The sequence below is a fragment of the Panthera pardus genome, unplaced genomic scaffold (genome assembly GCF_024362965.1).
Source record: "Panthera pardus isolate Hobbes unplaced genomic scaffold, ASM2436296v1 HiC_scaffold_6, whole genome shotgun sequence".
Lineage (NCBI taxonomy): Eukaryota > Metazoa > Chordata > Mammalia > Carnivora > Felidae > Panthera > Panthera pardus.
In genome coordinates, this window is record NW_026526991.1 from 89980477 (window position 1) to 89997529 (window position 17053).

The window sequence follows — 17053 nt, forward strand, 5'->3', positions numbered from 1 at the left end:
AGAGGGAGACACAGAATCCGAAACAGGCTCCAGGCTCTGAGCTGTCAGCACAGAGCCTGACGTGGGGCTTGAACTCACAGACCACGAGATCATGACCTGAGCCAAAGTCGGACACTCAACCAACTGAGCCACCCAGGCGCCCCAGTCTTTTTAATTCTTGTGTGTGTGTCTGTCAGGTGTATCAAGCTACATTTTAATTTTTTTTTTTGATATTTATTTTTCTTTGAGGGAGAGGGAGACAGATCGTGAGCGGGGGAGGGGCAGAAAGAGAGGAAGACAGAATCCGCAAGCTCCAGGCTCTGAATGGTTAGCACAGAGCCCGAAGAAGGGCTTGAACTCGTGAATGGCCAGATCATAACCTGAACCAAAGTTGGAGACTTAACTGCTTAACTGACTGAGCCACCCAGACGCCCCGTGATTAGCCTTAATAAGCTTTATTGCAGTAATTTGTGTTGCCCAGAATTTTCTTCGTTTCAAAACTGAAAGTTCCATGTCCTGAGAATGTCAGCCTGGTCACAGGTCATTTAAATACATGTTCCCATAAATACACAAGATAACAAAATAAAACCAACAATGCACCTGTTGCTATGAGTCTTAAAATTTTGAATTCATATTAAAAAGGGCAAAATTGATTTAATTATGCTGGTTCTAAGACTATAGTGTTTGTCCAAAGTATGTTTAAAAGAAAAAAAAATGAAGTGTGTCTTAATATAGGTTATAACAATGATCAAAATTTACCTTAATAAGATACTTACTTCTGTAAAAATTCTTCATAGCCACATATACTTAGAAGATGATCTTTGGGGAATAATTCGTCATTTGTAGAAAAATGTAGAACCTCTGCAATTAGGTCTTTGACAAGATAATTAGCTAAAAACAAAGGTGAATAATAAAAAGTTAATAAGAGCTTATCATATATTGGCTGGGGAAAAGGTTTTGAGCACAAAAAAGATATACACATTATGAACTATAACTGTCTAGCTCCATCAAGAGGAATTAAAATGAGATGCATCTCATTTATTAGTCTCATTAAATTTGGAGGTACTTTTGAAAATACTGTTTGCATTTTCTTTGATCAATCTGTCTTCACATTACTGATGGAGCCTGGTATTGTATTCCTCATATTAAAACCTGAATATGCTGTGGCTCTGCAGAAAAAGTGTTCTACCCTGAGTGCTCACAGAGACTTGGGAAATGCCAAGGACATTGTATAGTGAGTGATAGTGGCAAGCGAAGAGTCCAACCTAAATCTGTCAGATTCCAAAGCTTGTGCTCTTGATGATTCTAAGTCTCCAAAGTTTATTGTTCCCCATGTAGGAATCACCAAAGTTTCCATCTTGAGCAGCATTGTGATAACTTTAATGAGCGTGTGCTTTTTTTCTACACTTTCTCTGGAGCTCAAAGTGTAAGCATACTGTTGGATACAAATCCTTTGGCTTTACATTCTGTAATCTCCCCACTAAGCTCTTACATACATATGCTACTTAGTAGTGACCAGCACCGTACTGAGTTTACAGTAATGGTTGTCTATGAAATAGTGCAGGGCTCATTTACTATCATAAATGATAATAGTTGAAAATTGTATATATATATATATGTCTCCATGCTTTGAATGTGAATTCATGGTCTCAATCAATGAAAAAAGTAAAAACGGACTGTACTGATGACCATTAATCAGAATTTGAACAGCATATTGCAAACACTCAGTTGTATTCATCTGAGTTGTATTTAGTTTGCCATTATCTGTTTACTTTGTTGTGTCTTCTTTTTCTGCCATACCCTTCTGTTTGGAAAAAATGTTTTTGACACAAACTGGCTAACAAAATGTAGTGCAATTGGTATTGCCGAACCTGCCACAAAAAAAGGTGGCGGGGGGGGGGGGGTGGCGGGGAGAATAATACTGGATTTAAAAGTGTGGGTTTTTACATTTTTTAAAGCGTGTTTATTTTGAGTGAGAGAGAGAGAGAGAGGGAGGAGCAGAGAGAGAGGGAGAGAGAGAGAATCCCAAGCAGGCTCCTTCTCAGTGCGGAGCCCAACGTGGGGCTCAGTCTTACAACCACAAGATCATGACCTGAGCTGAAATCAGATGCTTAACTGACTGAGCCACCCAGCCGCCCCTAAAAATGTGGGTTGTATGATAGATCAAGGTATTTTCTAAGAAATGGCTAGAGAAACAAATGGTAAAGATAATCATGGAATTAAGGGTTGTGGAAATGCTTTGACCTGGGAGAGAGTTATCTTAAACACCCTGTTGCTTGGGAATAATGACTGAAATAGTATGATTGCAACTAGAAGAAAATATGGCCACAGCAAAATCATGACTGTAAGAGCATTGACAAGGAGGGGAGAAAATTGCCAGTATATAATGGCAGGAAAATATCTCCAGGGATATCAGTTCATTTTAATTAACTTGATTCTCCCATTTCCAGGCTGCATCCCCTGTGCTATAGGGGGCATGCATGAAATCATTATTTCACTACATCTTTCCACTCTGCATGGTAGACTCCATAATCCAATTTCTACTATTACTTCTCCCCTGTGCTTCAGCTTAATTATCGCCTACTATCTGTTTCATGTTACTCTTTGAATGTTTCATTATTACTTCAAATTAGGCATATTTAAACCTGAAATTATCATCTTTCTCCTTGAAGTCAACCATTAAGTATCTATGATTAAATTTCTCATCCATATTGTAAGTGAACAAGTACTATGACCTCTTTTAAGTAGATTTTATACTTGTACCTTCAGTTTGGCAGCTAATATAATACTTTCCCCAATTTCTTGTACTCTTCCACTTTATGCAGCCCTTCTCAATCTGTTGACTATATTGCCTACCATATAGAAGAGGCTAATGCCCATTTGAGATTCTTTAATTAACTACCTGTGCATTAAATCTAGTCTTTTATACATCATTCTCTACCTCTTTACACATCTTGTGAGATATAAGTATTTTGACTTTTTTACTATATCCTACTTCTTAATCTCAGATTTTTCCTACCCTAGGTTCTATTTCCATTGGTTAAATCCCCTATTTTTTATTTAAAGAAATTAATGTTTATTTATTTTTAAGAGAGAGAGAGAGAGAGAGAGAGAGAGAGAGAGAGAGAGAGAGAGTGGGGGAGGGGCAGAGAGAGGGAGACACAGAATCTGAAGCAGGCTCCAGGTTCTGAGCTGTCAGTCCAGAGCCTGATATGGGGCTCAAACTTGTGAACAGCTCATGACTTGAGCCAAAGTCATATGCTTAACCAACTACACCACCCAGGCGCCCCTACCCTTTCTTTTATATATTCAATATTCTCCATGGTAAAGATGATTTTGTTTTTTCTTAAAATTTTTGTTTTTTCTTAAAATAAAATCTCCCCTTACACATTTCATTACATTAAGATAGTATTTTTTTAACCTTCCCAATATTGCCAAACTTCTTAGTAGATAACTTTTACAAACAGTTGTAAATCACTCTTTAATCTTTGCAAACTGGTTTCTACTTCCAACACTTTGCATGTCATAAATGGCCTCCTAATACAGTTCTGACCATGCATCATCTAAATCTAAAATGTAGTTGAAAGTAAAGAAACTCTAGAGAAACTTTGTACTTGTAAATAAGGACACAGGAATCATCTTCATTGAAATGATGGCTGAAGATTGTGGAACACAGAATTCTTTGCTTAAAACACCTACTTCTCTAGAAGGATTCTATTTCTTCACTCTTGGGGAAACAGTATTCTTTTTGGATGAAAATGCCTTATCCTCATCCATCTTGTCCTCTTTATTTATCTAGATTTCATTATTCTCTAAATTTCTAGCAACAACATCTTTTATTGAAGTCATTCTTGATATACTCTTCAGATACACTATTTTGTTCTTTAGAGCACATCTGTATTTACTAGTAAAACACTTAAAGTGGTGAAAGGATCACAGTTTTAGCATAAAGATGATTTCATAGTGAAGGTATTTGAAATCTTATCTGAACTTTTATTATCTGACTAAAGCAGAGACTCCCTAAAATACAGCTTCCACTAACTTCCTTCTGAGGGAATTTCCTATAAATTCCAGGAAGGAGACAGATTGCCCATCCACTAGATGGTTCCTACTTTCTTAGTGAAGCTCTAACTGACACACCTCAACACACACACATATACACGCTTTTACATTAAACTGGTATATAAACCTTTACCTCTGGGTATTCAGCAGGTTACTCATTATTGAGTAACCCCTCCATGCGTATGTAAATAACCTTGCCTTTTCTCCTATTAATCTATTATCAGTTCTGTCACAGCCACCACCCTCATCCCCTTCAAATATAAGTAGATAGGGGAAAAATTTTCCTCCCAACAGTGGCACACGCTCTGTATGTTTTCATGAAGGTGTCCTTTCCTTCTCTCCTTCTTCCTCCTTTTTCTCCTGTACTTCACCCCTTCCTCCTCCTCCTCTTCCTCCCCCTTGTAAATATCCTTGACAGCGCAGACATCCTCTTTACCACTATACATCTCTAACACTAAACACAATGACCTAATCACTTTCCTGAAACTTCTCATAAAAGTCAGAAATGGCCTCCAACTGGCCAAATTCAACAAAAGAACATGCAGAGAGAGAGAGAGAAAGAAATGTTAGAAATTAAATACTGTAAATTAGAAGAAGAGAAGTGGTCTCCCTAGTTTACAGTTATTCCCCTCTTCTCCAGCAACTGATGCCAAGATGATACAGATTGTGATTGACTCAGGGTTCAACACCACTGATTTTGGCTGGGCAATAAGAATCTTGCTTTTTAGAAATTTGGAATTGGATCTAATAGAGAGATTAAATTTTCTGTAGGTAAACTGGCCAAATAGCATTTAAGCTTGAGAACTTGGCTTTCCGTATGTTCTGGAAAAGCAAGGGAAATGAGTCAGCAGTAAACAAGGGAAACATGAGAAGCAATTATATAGAAGAGATGAGGTGAGATGCATACAGGAATTTTGGACTGCTTGTTCATCTGTGCCTTTAGTACATTCCTGAATCTGCTGAATTCTTACTCTAAAATTCTGTAAGAAATCCCTATATTCTTTAAGAATTTTTTTTCTTTGTAAGGAAGCAGAAGTTGGTTTTTGTTAGTTTCAAACCAGATGGTCCTAACTAAATATTCCAACATAACATTGCTGTTTGTAGCCATCTGTACTAACTCAGAATCTTGACTAGAGTAAGAAAAAAAAAAAAACCAAAGTAATAATAATATTAATAACAATCACTAAAAGAAAATGTTTGTTATTATTTGCCAAGAAAAAATAGCTCATATGTAGAAACTCATTAGTAGAAACTAATGTTTAAAGAACTATTATTGTTTTGCAAAATAGTTGACTATAACAGTGAAATATTAAACTTTGGGGCGCCTGGGTGGCTAAGTTGGTTGAGATTCAGACTCTTGTTTTCGGCTCAGGTCATTATACCAGAGTCATGGAATCAAGCCCCACGTTGGGCTCTGTTTTGAGTGTGGAGGCTGCTTGAGATTTCTTGTTCTCCCTCCCTCTTTCTCTCTCCCCAGCTCATGCTCTCTCCCCCTTTCTTTCTCTAATATATATATAGATATATATTATATCTATAACATATATTATACATAATATAATATATATTATACATGATACATATATTTAATATATATTAAAATTATTAAACAACTTTAAGGAGATTCTAAAACTCTAGAAAAAAAAAAAAAGAATCATCTGATGAGTTTGATAAGATGCAGAATCCAGGTTCCAGGATTCATCCCCAGAGACTGATTGAATGGATCTGCTCATTATTCATAAGGCTCCTATACTTCCTACAGTGAGAATAAAGACTATGTATCAATGTCTATTATTTACATTCGAATGACATAGTTGTTTCTAATGGTTAGTATTGCCATTTTTATATATATATTCATTCATTTCATTCATATGCTTTATCTATAATCTTTTTGAAATTTAGTTTTGTTTTTAATATGCCAAAAATTTGTTATACTTGCCATCGGGTATTATATAGTAGGAAAGTAAAGTGTTCTGGGCTGAGCTATATGAAGAGAGTTCTTAAAAACAATAGCTCAACAAATGTTCACAAAAGGTTTCCAGCTATTTTCCTCTTAACTCCAGTTTAGGGCAAAATACTAGCATTTAATAATGCTTCTTTTAATGCTTTCAGTCTGTGGACTCAAGGCTGTGCATCCTATTAGCTTTGTGTAGATTTTTATATTTATTTTGCAAGGTCGCTTACCGTATGGCTTAAAATGAAGTCGTTGTGTTGAGTTATCAATACAAATATTTATATTAAACTTAGTGTTAGAAAAAAGCTGACATGGAAATGCTGCAGTAGTGCTCCAGATCTTCCCTGAATTCGAATTAATGTCAGCTGCATGATATGTTTCTCTTATCCTGAAAAATATATGGGAAAAAATACTTAGGAGAGATTGTAAGAAACTTCATGTTCAGTTTTGCTTTAGATTTAAAATATGGAAACAATCAGGACGTGATTGGTGGTACAGTGCTATTAACTAGGCCAGATTGGTAAAGATTACAATTATACCAAGACAACCATAAAAGACTGTTCTTTAGATTTCCCCAGGAGCATCTCATTTGAAGCAATTAAGAATATATTGGCATTTATCAGGCATGAAAACTGACTCTGAATCATGAAGACTTCCTTCATTGACATTACTTTTGAAGCTGAACACCTCCCCTTGGTTTTTGCTAACTTTCTCAAGCTGGAAGTCACTCATTTTGATTTAAGGATTTTGGTAAATAAATTATCTTGTTTGTGTTCCATTGGTAAATACCATTCTTGGCTCAAAATTTTTGGTTTTTACACAAATCTCTGGATTTTACATAAGTAATTTAGCCCAAAAGACATTTGCACAAACTGAACAATTCCTTCTTGCTCCAGTGAGTCAGAGAATTGCAAAATAGTTTATCCTTGGAGCCAGAAGCCTTGAGTTTGAATGCTGACTCTTCCCTTTAGTAATTTTATTGTCAGAGGCAAGTTATTTGATCAGTTCCTTTGGTTGTACAATTAAGGATATTTATATCTACTTCAAAGGTTTATGGCAAGGATTAAAAGTGAAAATGCATGTGAAAGAGTTTCGTAGAATGTAAGCATATACCCATGTGATGTATCATAACTATCATATATTATTATAGCTGAATCCCTTTTGATTCATGTTATTACCCACATGTAGAATATAACATAAGATTATTTGCAACTTAGGTATTTAAAATGCCTTTGATTATGAATATGAAATTATGTTTTTTGTTAATTGTTCAGACAGCTAAATTTTGTAGTGCTATTCCTGAAGAGAACGTTATACGTTCTGTGTGTAGAATGTATGTCATACATTCGATGTAATGTATCAATAGGAATTACATCCTTAGCATTCATTCACTTTGTGCAGCATTAAAGTAGTGCCATGCTCACTGAGATAGCTTAATTTCTATGCTGTTAAATTCCACAGAAACAGCCCCTTCTTGAGGGGCCTGAAAAATGAAAAAGTGCATGGGCTGGTATGTGCCAGAATCACCTATTTCTGAGTCCCATCCTCATATTTGCTGATTCAATAGATCTGTGGAGGAATCTTCACTTCCCCTACTAACAGTTTTCCAAGTAAGCCATTACTGCTGCTGCTCCATAGCTACAGTTTGAAAACCCATTGTTCAGGATAAATATTTGGGCGTCTCTCCTCTCTTATACCCTAGGATAAAGATCTAGACTCCAACATCTGGTGGAGGAGTTTCATGATTTAGTATTCACCATATGATAGGATACTATTCCATGCATACATGATTTAAGTTTCTCCTGTTTTTCAGGAAATAAATTTAAAATGCAAATTTATGACCTATTCACTCCTAAAACTTTGCTGAGCATCTACTGTGGCCAGAACTTTGCATATGCTATGCCATTTGATTGTATTTTTTACAAAAATATGACACATTGCTTGAAAGATGTGGCTTAAAAGCATGTCAAAAAAAGAAACCAGATCCAACAAGTTAGAGACTCTCTTTAAAGGGTATATAACAGGAATATTACAAACATTTTAGGTATGTTTAAATATTAAATAAAAACAGACTAAACTGGATACATAAATCCATTCTATTATGACCCTCTTAAAAAACCTGGCTTTCAAACTCAATTTGGTCTTCTTTTGAATTAAGAGGGGTTGGACAGTGCCTAGTACATAGTAGATCTTCAATATGTTGTTGTTGGATGAATAGTATGTGTAAAAAATAATTAGGCATTTATAAATTTAATCATTTTATATATGAGCATACATCAAAAAGGATTATTGAAAACCAAGATAAGTATGTGTAAATATAACCTATCTTTTCCTTTCACTACACTAAAGTTTATTATTATTTGGTCATCTGTTTTAGTTTCATGGTTACTTTGAAAGGAACCATTGAGAAAAATTACATTTAGGAACTCAGAAAATGCACCATGAGCTAGTGACAAACCATCACATAAAGTATTTTGTGTCACTATTACATCCACAAGAAGACTTCATCTGAGAATATTACATTATGTTAAAAAAGGAAGTGATGGGAAGGACTAGTAATAAGTGTTTTGTCAATGGATTTATACTGAGTGATATCTTGTGATATTAAGATGAGCTATTGCTCATGCTTAATGGGTAGAAATGATCATATCTTAGATTTAAAATGTCAAGTTCCTGGCAATGCTTGTCAGTTTGTGACAGTGAGTAGTTTATTCCTAAAAGAATCAATATTGATATCTTTAAAGATGCTAATTTAGCAATCCAAAGAGTCATTTTATTTTATTTTTCTGTGAGCAAGAGTGAGACATTAGTTATTAAATATTTTCATGGATTTGAGCTCCTAGGTTTAGTTTAGTTTAGTTTAGTTTAGTTTAGTTTAGTTTAGTTTTTTTTTTGTCTGTATGCCTTTCAGTTCTTCCAGCAGGGTTACAGACTTTTTAGGACAGAGACCTTGCTTTTCTGTTGGTTTGTTCCACTTTTGAATCTTTCTCATGCATGGACTTGTTATTAGTCATTCAAATAGCCTTTAAATTAATTATTAAATAAATGATTCCAGTCTTTAGTCCCAAATGATCATTTAGCAGGAAGCTGCTATAGCTGATAAATAAGTTAAAGTTTATTTATGTGTATATTTATTATTTTTATAGTAGCTATAAATAGATAAAAATTAAGAGAAGGAAAATGCATGAATTTTTCAAAGCTTTTGGGAACCCTAGCAGCAGAAGAGATGGGGTTATATAAATTTTAACTGCTAATAAGAAATTGGTCTTAAAAAACAGAAGCTAGCTTTATATTATAAGTTCATTTTAAATAAGTAAAAAGGGGACCAGTGATGTTTTTGTAATATCCTCTAATGAACAAATTAGTTTTTCAATGGACAAACACCCATGCATTTGTTCATTATTCTGGAAATTCATTCAAGGTAAGATTGAGTTATTAAAAGGAGGGCAGTCTCATCATTCTAAATAGTATATCCCAGGTAGGAAGGATAAATCTATGCTAATTTGGGATAAATCTATGCTAATTTGGGAGCCAGAGAAGTCAGTCAGTTATGCCATTAAATAAGAAATTAATTCACTGCAAACTAAACTGTCAACAAATAGCAAGGGCAGGTCTGAAATTATTAAACATTTAACTTTAACTCAATTATCAAGAAAATAAAATGATTTGACTAAAACAACAAAAACAATACTAGAAGTTAATCAATGAACTAATTTGTCATGAATTTATATTTTTCACTGTTAAAATATATAAAACTTTAACATTTTGTATTCAAAATTAATCAGTTCAGTGCTGTTATAAAATAGACAAATTTATGCCGGCACAGAAATTTCAAAGTTTCATGAAATAGCAAGACTCACTTTTTTACTTTGTCGCAGAAGGAGGCCAGACTCTTATTACTGCCTTGAGGTACTTCAACCAGCTGAATAGAACAACCTGTCAGCTTAAAATAAAAACTGTCAAATTAATATAGTTTGATGTGGAGAAAACATTAATACAATTCTACATTTTTAATTTTGTTTTAAAGAGTCTGTCCGAGGGGCACCTGGGTTGTCTCAGTGTTTGACTCTTGGTTTCGGCACAGGTCAGGAGCTGGCATATTTGTGGGTCCAAGCCCCACATCAGACTCTGTGCTGACAGCCTGGAGCCTGCTTGAGATTCTTTCCCTCTCTCTCTGCCCCTCCCGCACTTGTACTGTCTCTGTTTCTCTCAAAATAAATAAATAAACTTAAAAAAAAAAAAAAGATTCTGTGCGGAAGGAAGAACTTCCCGTCCTATGGTCCTTCTAGCTGGATTTAGAATCAGATTGACGTGAGACAGGTTAACAGGAGAAAATCAAATTTAACAGGCATATATATGTATGTATGGGGAATCCACACAGGAAATTCCAAAGACAATGAGGCAACTTGAAGCTTACTTGAGCTAAAGAGACTGGTAGGAGTCTGTGAACACAAAGGGGAGGAAAGCCATTCACAAGATGAAAAGATGTGTTTGAAAACAAAGGTTGCCTTATTTTCTAGATAAATTCCTTGGGTAAAGGGGAGTCTCTGTTAATAATTCTCTTCTTTCCAATGTAAATTCAGGCAGTTATGAGGGAAGCAAAGTTTTTCCTGCATCTGCTGTGTATTTATTACTTTCAACTTGAAATAAACTTTATGCCCAAGTGGCACATTTTGGGTTATCCCATCGTACATCCCTTCAATTCATTCTGTATTTATTTATCATTTAATTAATTAATTAATTAATTATTTATTTATGTGGATTTTTTAGGTGAGGTAATGCATACAGAAAAATGCATGAGTCTTAAATAATATAATTTAAGTTTTGAGGAATGTATACAACTGTGCTATCAACATCACAATAAAAATATAGAACATTTCCATCACTTTAGAAAGTTCCCCCACATCTCCTTCTATCAAACTACATTTATTTGGTAACTACTATTCAGATTATTCAGATTTCTAACATCATAGATTAAGTGTGTGCCCTCCTTTCTGGTTTCTTTCACTTAAATGATATATATTTTTAAATTTTTCTATGTTGTCACACATCAGTTGTTCATTTTTTATTGCCAATTAGTACTATTCTGTTGATGAATATTTCACAGTTTCATAATTTGTTTATCCATCTTCCTGTCAATGGGCATTTGGGGTGTTCATAGTTTTTATAAGGAAAACTATTAATTTTTACATACAAGTATGTATAAGGACCTGTGTTTTATTTCTTATGAAAAAATCCATAAGTGACTCCGTCAGAAGGTGGGTACATGATTAACTTTAAATGGAGTAATTTTTGTTTGTATATATTGAAGCTATTATTAGGTACATAACACATTTACATTTGTTGTATTTTGTTGTAATACATTACATTTGTTGTATTTTCCTGATGAACCTTGTTGTCATTAAGAAATGACCCTTTTCTTTCTCTAATAATGCTCTCCCTTGAACTGTACTTTTTCTGGTATTAATTAATAATAATAATAAAATAAAGCTTTTTGTTTGCTGATCAAACGCTAAATCTTCTGTTTCATTTATTTTCAACTTATATGTGCCTTTCTTAAGTTCATCTGTTGTAGTAGTAGTTACATTTCTTTTATCTAGTTTGTCAATTTTTCTCTTTTACTTAGAATGTGTACTCCATTTATGGAGTATATTTATCGATATTATTGGATTTAAGACTGCCATATTCATTTTTGTTTCTATTTGTTTATAATTTATTTTTCTATTTTTACTTCCCTTCTTTTTTGGTTTATTTGATTTTGTTTTCTTATTTAATTCTGTTGGATTTTTAGTTTTTCTTCTCAGTATTATTTTTTTTAATAGCTATACTTAGAAATGACTATACGCATCCTTAACATATCATGGTGTACTTGGAATTAATACTGTACCAATGCAGTTAAAATGAATGTAAAAATTCATAATAGCTAATAATGTTTACCCCTTCCATCCTTTATGCTATTGTTGTCATGTATTTTTCATCTCTCTATATAAAATAACTCTCAGTTAAATGCTGTTGTTTGCTTTAAACAGCTATCAAAATTTAAAAGTAGTTTTTCCTATTTACTAATATATTTACCATTTTTACTGCTGTTTTTTCATTTTTAGATTCCATCTGGTGTCATTTTCCTTGTACTCAAAGCATTTTAGTATTTTTGTGTGCATGTTAGCTGGCTAATTTCTCTCAACATTTGTTTATATGATATCTTTATTTTATTTTATGTTTTGAAGTATATACTCAATTGATACAAAAGTATAGATATACATACATACATATATATGTATATATATTTTGTGTGTGTATAAATATGGATATATATCCTTTAAAATGTCATTCTATTGTTGGGGTACCTGAGTGGCTCAGCTGATTAAGCATCAGACTCTTGATTTCGGCTCAGGTCGTGATCTCACGGTTCCTGAGATGAGGCCCGCGTTGGGCTCTGTGCTAACAGTGCAAAGCCTGCTTGGGATTCTCTTTCTCCCTGTCTCTCTCTGCCCCTCTTCCACTTGCAGGCATGTGCTCGCTCTTGCTTTCTCTCTCTCTCTTTTCCCAAAATAAATAAATAAACTTAAAAAATAATTTTAAAATGTCATTCCATTGTTGTCTTGCTTCCATTGTTTCTGATAGAAATTTGCTTTAATTCAGATTATTGTTCTGCTGTGTGAAATGTTTTCCCTCTCTGCTCTCTTTTATGATTTTCCTTTACCTTTTGTTCTCAGGTATTTGAGCATTATTTGTCTACATGTTATTGCCTTTGTATTTACTCTGTCTGGGACTTGTTCAGCTTCTTAGATCTATAATTTGGCATTTTATACCAAATTTGAGAAATGGTCAGACCATTATTTCTTTAAGTTGGTTTTCCTATTTTTTCTTTTCCTCTCCACTAGCATTCCAAAATTGTCCATATTATCAGCTTCCTTGCCACATAAGTTTGAGTCCTTGCTCATTTTTATATAATCGTTTTATTTTCTCTTCTTTAGTTTGGATATTTTTTCTTAGTTTTCTTTCAAGTTTACTATCTTCCTCTCTGTTATCTTCTATATGTTTTTAAGTACACCTAGTGATTTTTCCATTTCAGATATTGTGTTTTCAGTACTAGAAAATGCATAGTCTTTATTTTTTTGTAGTTTCTGGCTTCCTCTTGAGATTCTTCATTGGTCTACTCATTATGTCCATCTTTTACTTTATCTACTTCAACAGTGATAACCACCTTAAAGTCTCTGTTAATTTCAACATCTGAACTATGTCAGGATCTCTTTGAATTGACTGGGTTATTTTCTTGATTGTGGGTCAAAATTCTCTGCTTCTTTACATATCTGTGCATCTATTATTATATGTTCAGCATTATAGATGACACACTATAAATTGTGTTGTCTTTTTTACAAAATATACGATTTTTCCCTGGAAGGCAGTTAAGATCTTTTTGGTCTCTTTAGCCTTTATTTTATTTTTTGTTAGGCCATATCTATTTTGGCAGGTACAGCATTCACTCTAGAGTATATGTTTAACACTCTTAAGAGATAGCTTTGGGTATGGGGTGCCTGGGTGGCTCAGTTGGTTGAGCATCCGACTTTGGCTCAGGTCACGATCTCACGTTTCATGAGTTCAAGCCCAGTGTCGGGCTGTATGCTGACAGCTCAGAGCCTGGAGCCTGCTTTGGATTCTGTGTCTCCCTCTCTCTCTGCCCCTCCTCTGCTCATGCTCTGTCTCTCACTGTCAAAAATAAAGAAATAAACAAACATAAAACAAAACAAACAAAAAGAGATAGCTTTGTGTAATCTCAATCGAATGCCTGAACTACTACTCAGCTCAGTGTCTTCTCTTGCTAGGTTAGAATTAGAATTTATACTACATAACTTGTACTTGTGTGTGCTAAACACAATCACTTGTCCAAAAACCTACAGTAAATCTCATACAGGTTTCTGACTCCCGCCCATTGCATACCTCCGCTGGCACTCCGCATGGAACTGCAGGCTGTGCCTGCTCAAGCTTAGCGATATTGCTGCTCAGACTGGGCTTTACTAGCCTGCTCTGCAAGCAAGAAAGTGCCCCCATGAGGAAGTGAGGATGATGCAACACTGCGGTGTTTATCAAAACGATAAACTTTGGTAAAGTTGACCTCAAGGACTGTGTCCTATACAGCCTTTTGTTCAGTATCTGAAATCAGGAGAAGTTATATTCTAAGTTATATTTTGCTTTGATCATAAATAGATGTCCCTAAAATTCATTGACTTAAAAATTTTTTTAGTGTTTATTTATTTTTAAGAGAGAGAGGCAGAGTTTGAGCGGGGGACGGGCAGAAAGAGAGGGAGACAGAATCTGAAACAGGTTCCAGGCTCTCAGCGGTCAGCACAGAGCTCAACGCAGGGCTCGAACTCATGAGCCATGAGGTCATGACCTGAGCCAAAGTTGGCTGCTTAACATACTGAGCCACCCAGGCACCCCAAATTCACTGACTTTTAATTCAGATCAGTTGAGTTGCTACCTCCTCTCAAGTGCCTCAGAATTAGGTATTTCCTCTCCTGTGAACTCATTCTGTTTTTTACTCTGTTGCCATTATTTGTTGGCAAGTTAATTTGAGCAATATGCTATTTCTGAATTCAAGTGTCATGTCATTTCTTTGCATTCATTATGCCTAGTATATCATGTATATTTTAAGAATATGATGGTTGTTGAATAAATGAGGAGTCCTTTTGCTTCACCCTGTAAATTATAGCTGCAATAATGTTTCTTTTTTTTTTTTTACTGTTTACTTCCAGTTTCGCTTGTGTCTAGACTTAGTGTAAGCAGAGAAATATTCAAATATTATACAAGAAACTCTGTGGTAACTAAATTGATTGGAGAACTACTGATGAAACCATTAGGATGAAGTGCACAATTATTGCTTAATTTCCTACTCTTGGAATGATCCCAATAGATGTTGCCTGCCAACAGCATAATTTAGGAGTCTCTGGGTAAAAGGACATTTTTCCTACCATAATGATATAAAGTTTTAATTTATGACAGTATGACTCAAAAATATCAATCAAATGAGATGTATGTGTTTTTTATGTATGCATAATAATACAGTAAGAATCAAAATTACTTTCATCAAAATTTCCAATTATATTTTTTATCAAATAAAATGTAAGGACTGTAACACTTTATTTAGTTTTGATGAAATTGGAACTTTAAAATGATGTACCATTTTAATTTTTTTCTTCAGAAAAAGTCATTAATTTAGGAACACAGAATTTGTGAATAATAAATTATTTTTTTACAAATAATATCAATACGTTTTCCTATTAAGGTGAATGACCCTCATTACCAAATTAATCCAGTACATTATTGAATGATTCTTTCAGATTCTTTTTTTGTTTTTTTTTTTAGGCCAACATATGTTATACATACATACCTCTGTATTCTCTGGCTGTGTACTTTCCCAGGTCCTGGGTGGAAAAGAACCTTCAGAAAGCATCAGAGAATGTTTCACAATGTTCATATTTCTACTTCTTTTATTCTCTTCTTTTGGCATGAAGTCAGTTGAGAAGGATGGATATGTAGAAGGGATGCTACTTTCAAATCCTATGTGGTAGTTATGATTTTCATTTTCTGATTCTCTCTGTGAATTAATTTTATCCAGACTAGTGGATGATGGAGTTGAAATATTTATTCTGTAATCATCACCACCATGATATTTTCCTATGGGGTTTCCACAAGAGCTTTGTTTGTTCATATTTTCAGGATTCGGTAGCACAGAGCGCCTAAAACCAATTACTGGTGTTTTCCCAGCTTGGTGACAGGAGAGTTCTGAGGTCTGAGAAGTTAATTCATTCAAGGGTATTTGGTGTGTTTCATGTAATGAATGCCTTCTCGAGTCCCAGTTTGGTGCATGGGGTACACAAACAGTGTTTTCTTCAATTTCACTCTGATAGAATGGAATTTTAATCCTGATCTCATCTACTAGCTGATCAAAACCCAGACTGACGTGGCTAGGGAAAAAGGACTGATTTACAGAGTGAAATTCTTGGTGCTCATGCTGCTCTTCGTGTGATTCACTGGTATTTAGATCTGTTTTCCAATAATATGCCATTTTTAATTTTATGTAACTGAGAGGATTGATTCTGCTCCAGATATTGACTTGGTGATATTATGAAAGATGATAGGAATTTTCCTAGAAAAAGCATAAAAGAAAAAAAAATTCTTCGATTAATTAGAAATAAAAGAACCTGCAAGAAAGGAATATGATGAATAAATATAAACAATTGTTTTGAAGCTTCTCCTTAGTAAATGAAATGATTCATGAATAATCTAAAACTCCATTAGGTTTCACAACATTAAAGTCTGTTGGGGGACTATTGACTTTAGATTTGTGAAACTCCTATAAGCAAAAAATAAGTCCATGTGAATTATGACAGGAATTATGACAGGAATTTCATGAATCAATCAAAAGTCAAGGGGAATCCCTTTGAATTCCTTTACCTACTGAAGATCCAGTCATCATAGAATCATTATCTCCCTCTGTATTCAATCATCTACAAGCACACTAGCATGTTAAAGTCTCTTATTAGCTAAACAGTCTCTTTGATGAGCAATTACTCCACTCCTAGACATAGTTTTAACTTTTTTCTTCTTTCTATAACCAATTATCTTGTGGGTTGGCTAGACTCTTTCTTCCCCTTCCCAAAACTCTTTAAACAATTGCAGACTTCTTTCAACTTCTCCAAAGTGACTTTTCATTAAATTCACCAAAAACTTCATGTCAGTAAATTCGGTTGACATTTGTCACTTTCTATTTTAATTTATCTCTCTACAATATTTGATTCCATTCACTATGCTTCTCATTTAAAAATTTCTTGCTTTCTTACTTGGACTCTCTCTGATACTACACTCTCTGAATCCTTCTGTGTTTATTCTTTCTCAAAGACTCCTTTGCCTGTTATTCACTTTGCACCTGACCCTTGTCAGAGCTTCTTTACTTCTCAATTATTCTCTCCTTCTAAGTTATTTCATACTTCCTGTGGTTTAAAGTACCATTTCTATGTCAATGGCTCCAGCCTTGACTATTTTTATTACTACCTTCTC

General features: G+C 34.4%; 1 protein-coding gene across 3 annotated transcripts in view; it reads right to left on the reverse strand.

Moving 5' to 3' along the window:
- PIK3C2G (phosphatidylinositol-4-phosphate 3-kinase catalytic subunit type 2 gamma) overlaps positions 1 to 17053 on the reverse strand; it is a 350214-nt gene that overhangs the window by 308232 nt on the left and 24929 nt on the right. For all 3 annotated transcript variants that reach the window (XM_019452113.2, XM_019452112.2, XM_053894931.1), the window contains exons 2-5: positions 15384 to 16142; positions 9853 to 9935; positions 6223 to 6380; positions 756 to 870 (exon numbers count right to left, since the gene is read on the reverse strand). In XM_019452113.2, the coding sequence (XP_019307658.2) occupies positions 756 to 870; positions 6223 to 6380; positions 9853 to 9935; positions 15384 to 16061 (1034 nt within the window). In that variant the 5' untranslated portion in view covers positions 16062 to 16142. The remainder of the gene's footprint in view (positions 1 to 755; positions 871 to 6222; positions 6381 to 9852; positions 9936 to 15383; positions 16143 to 17053) is intronic.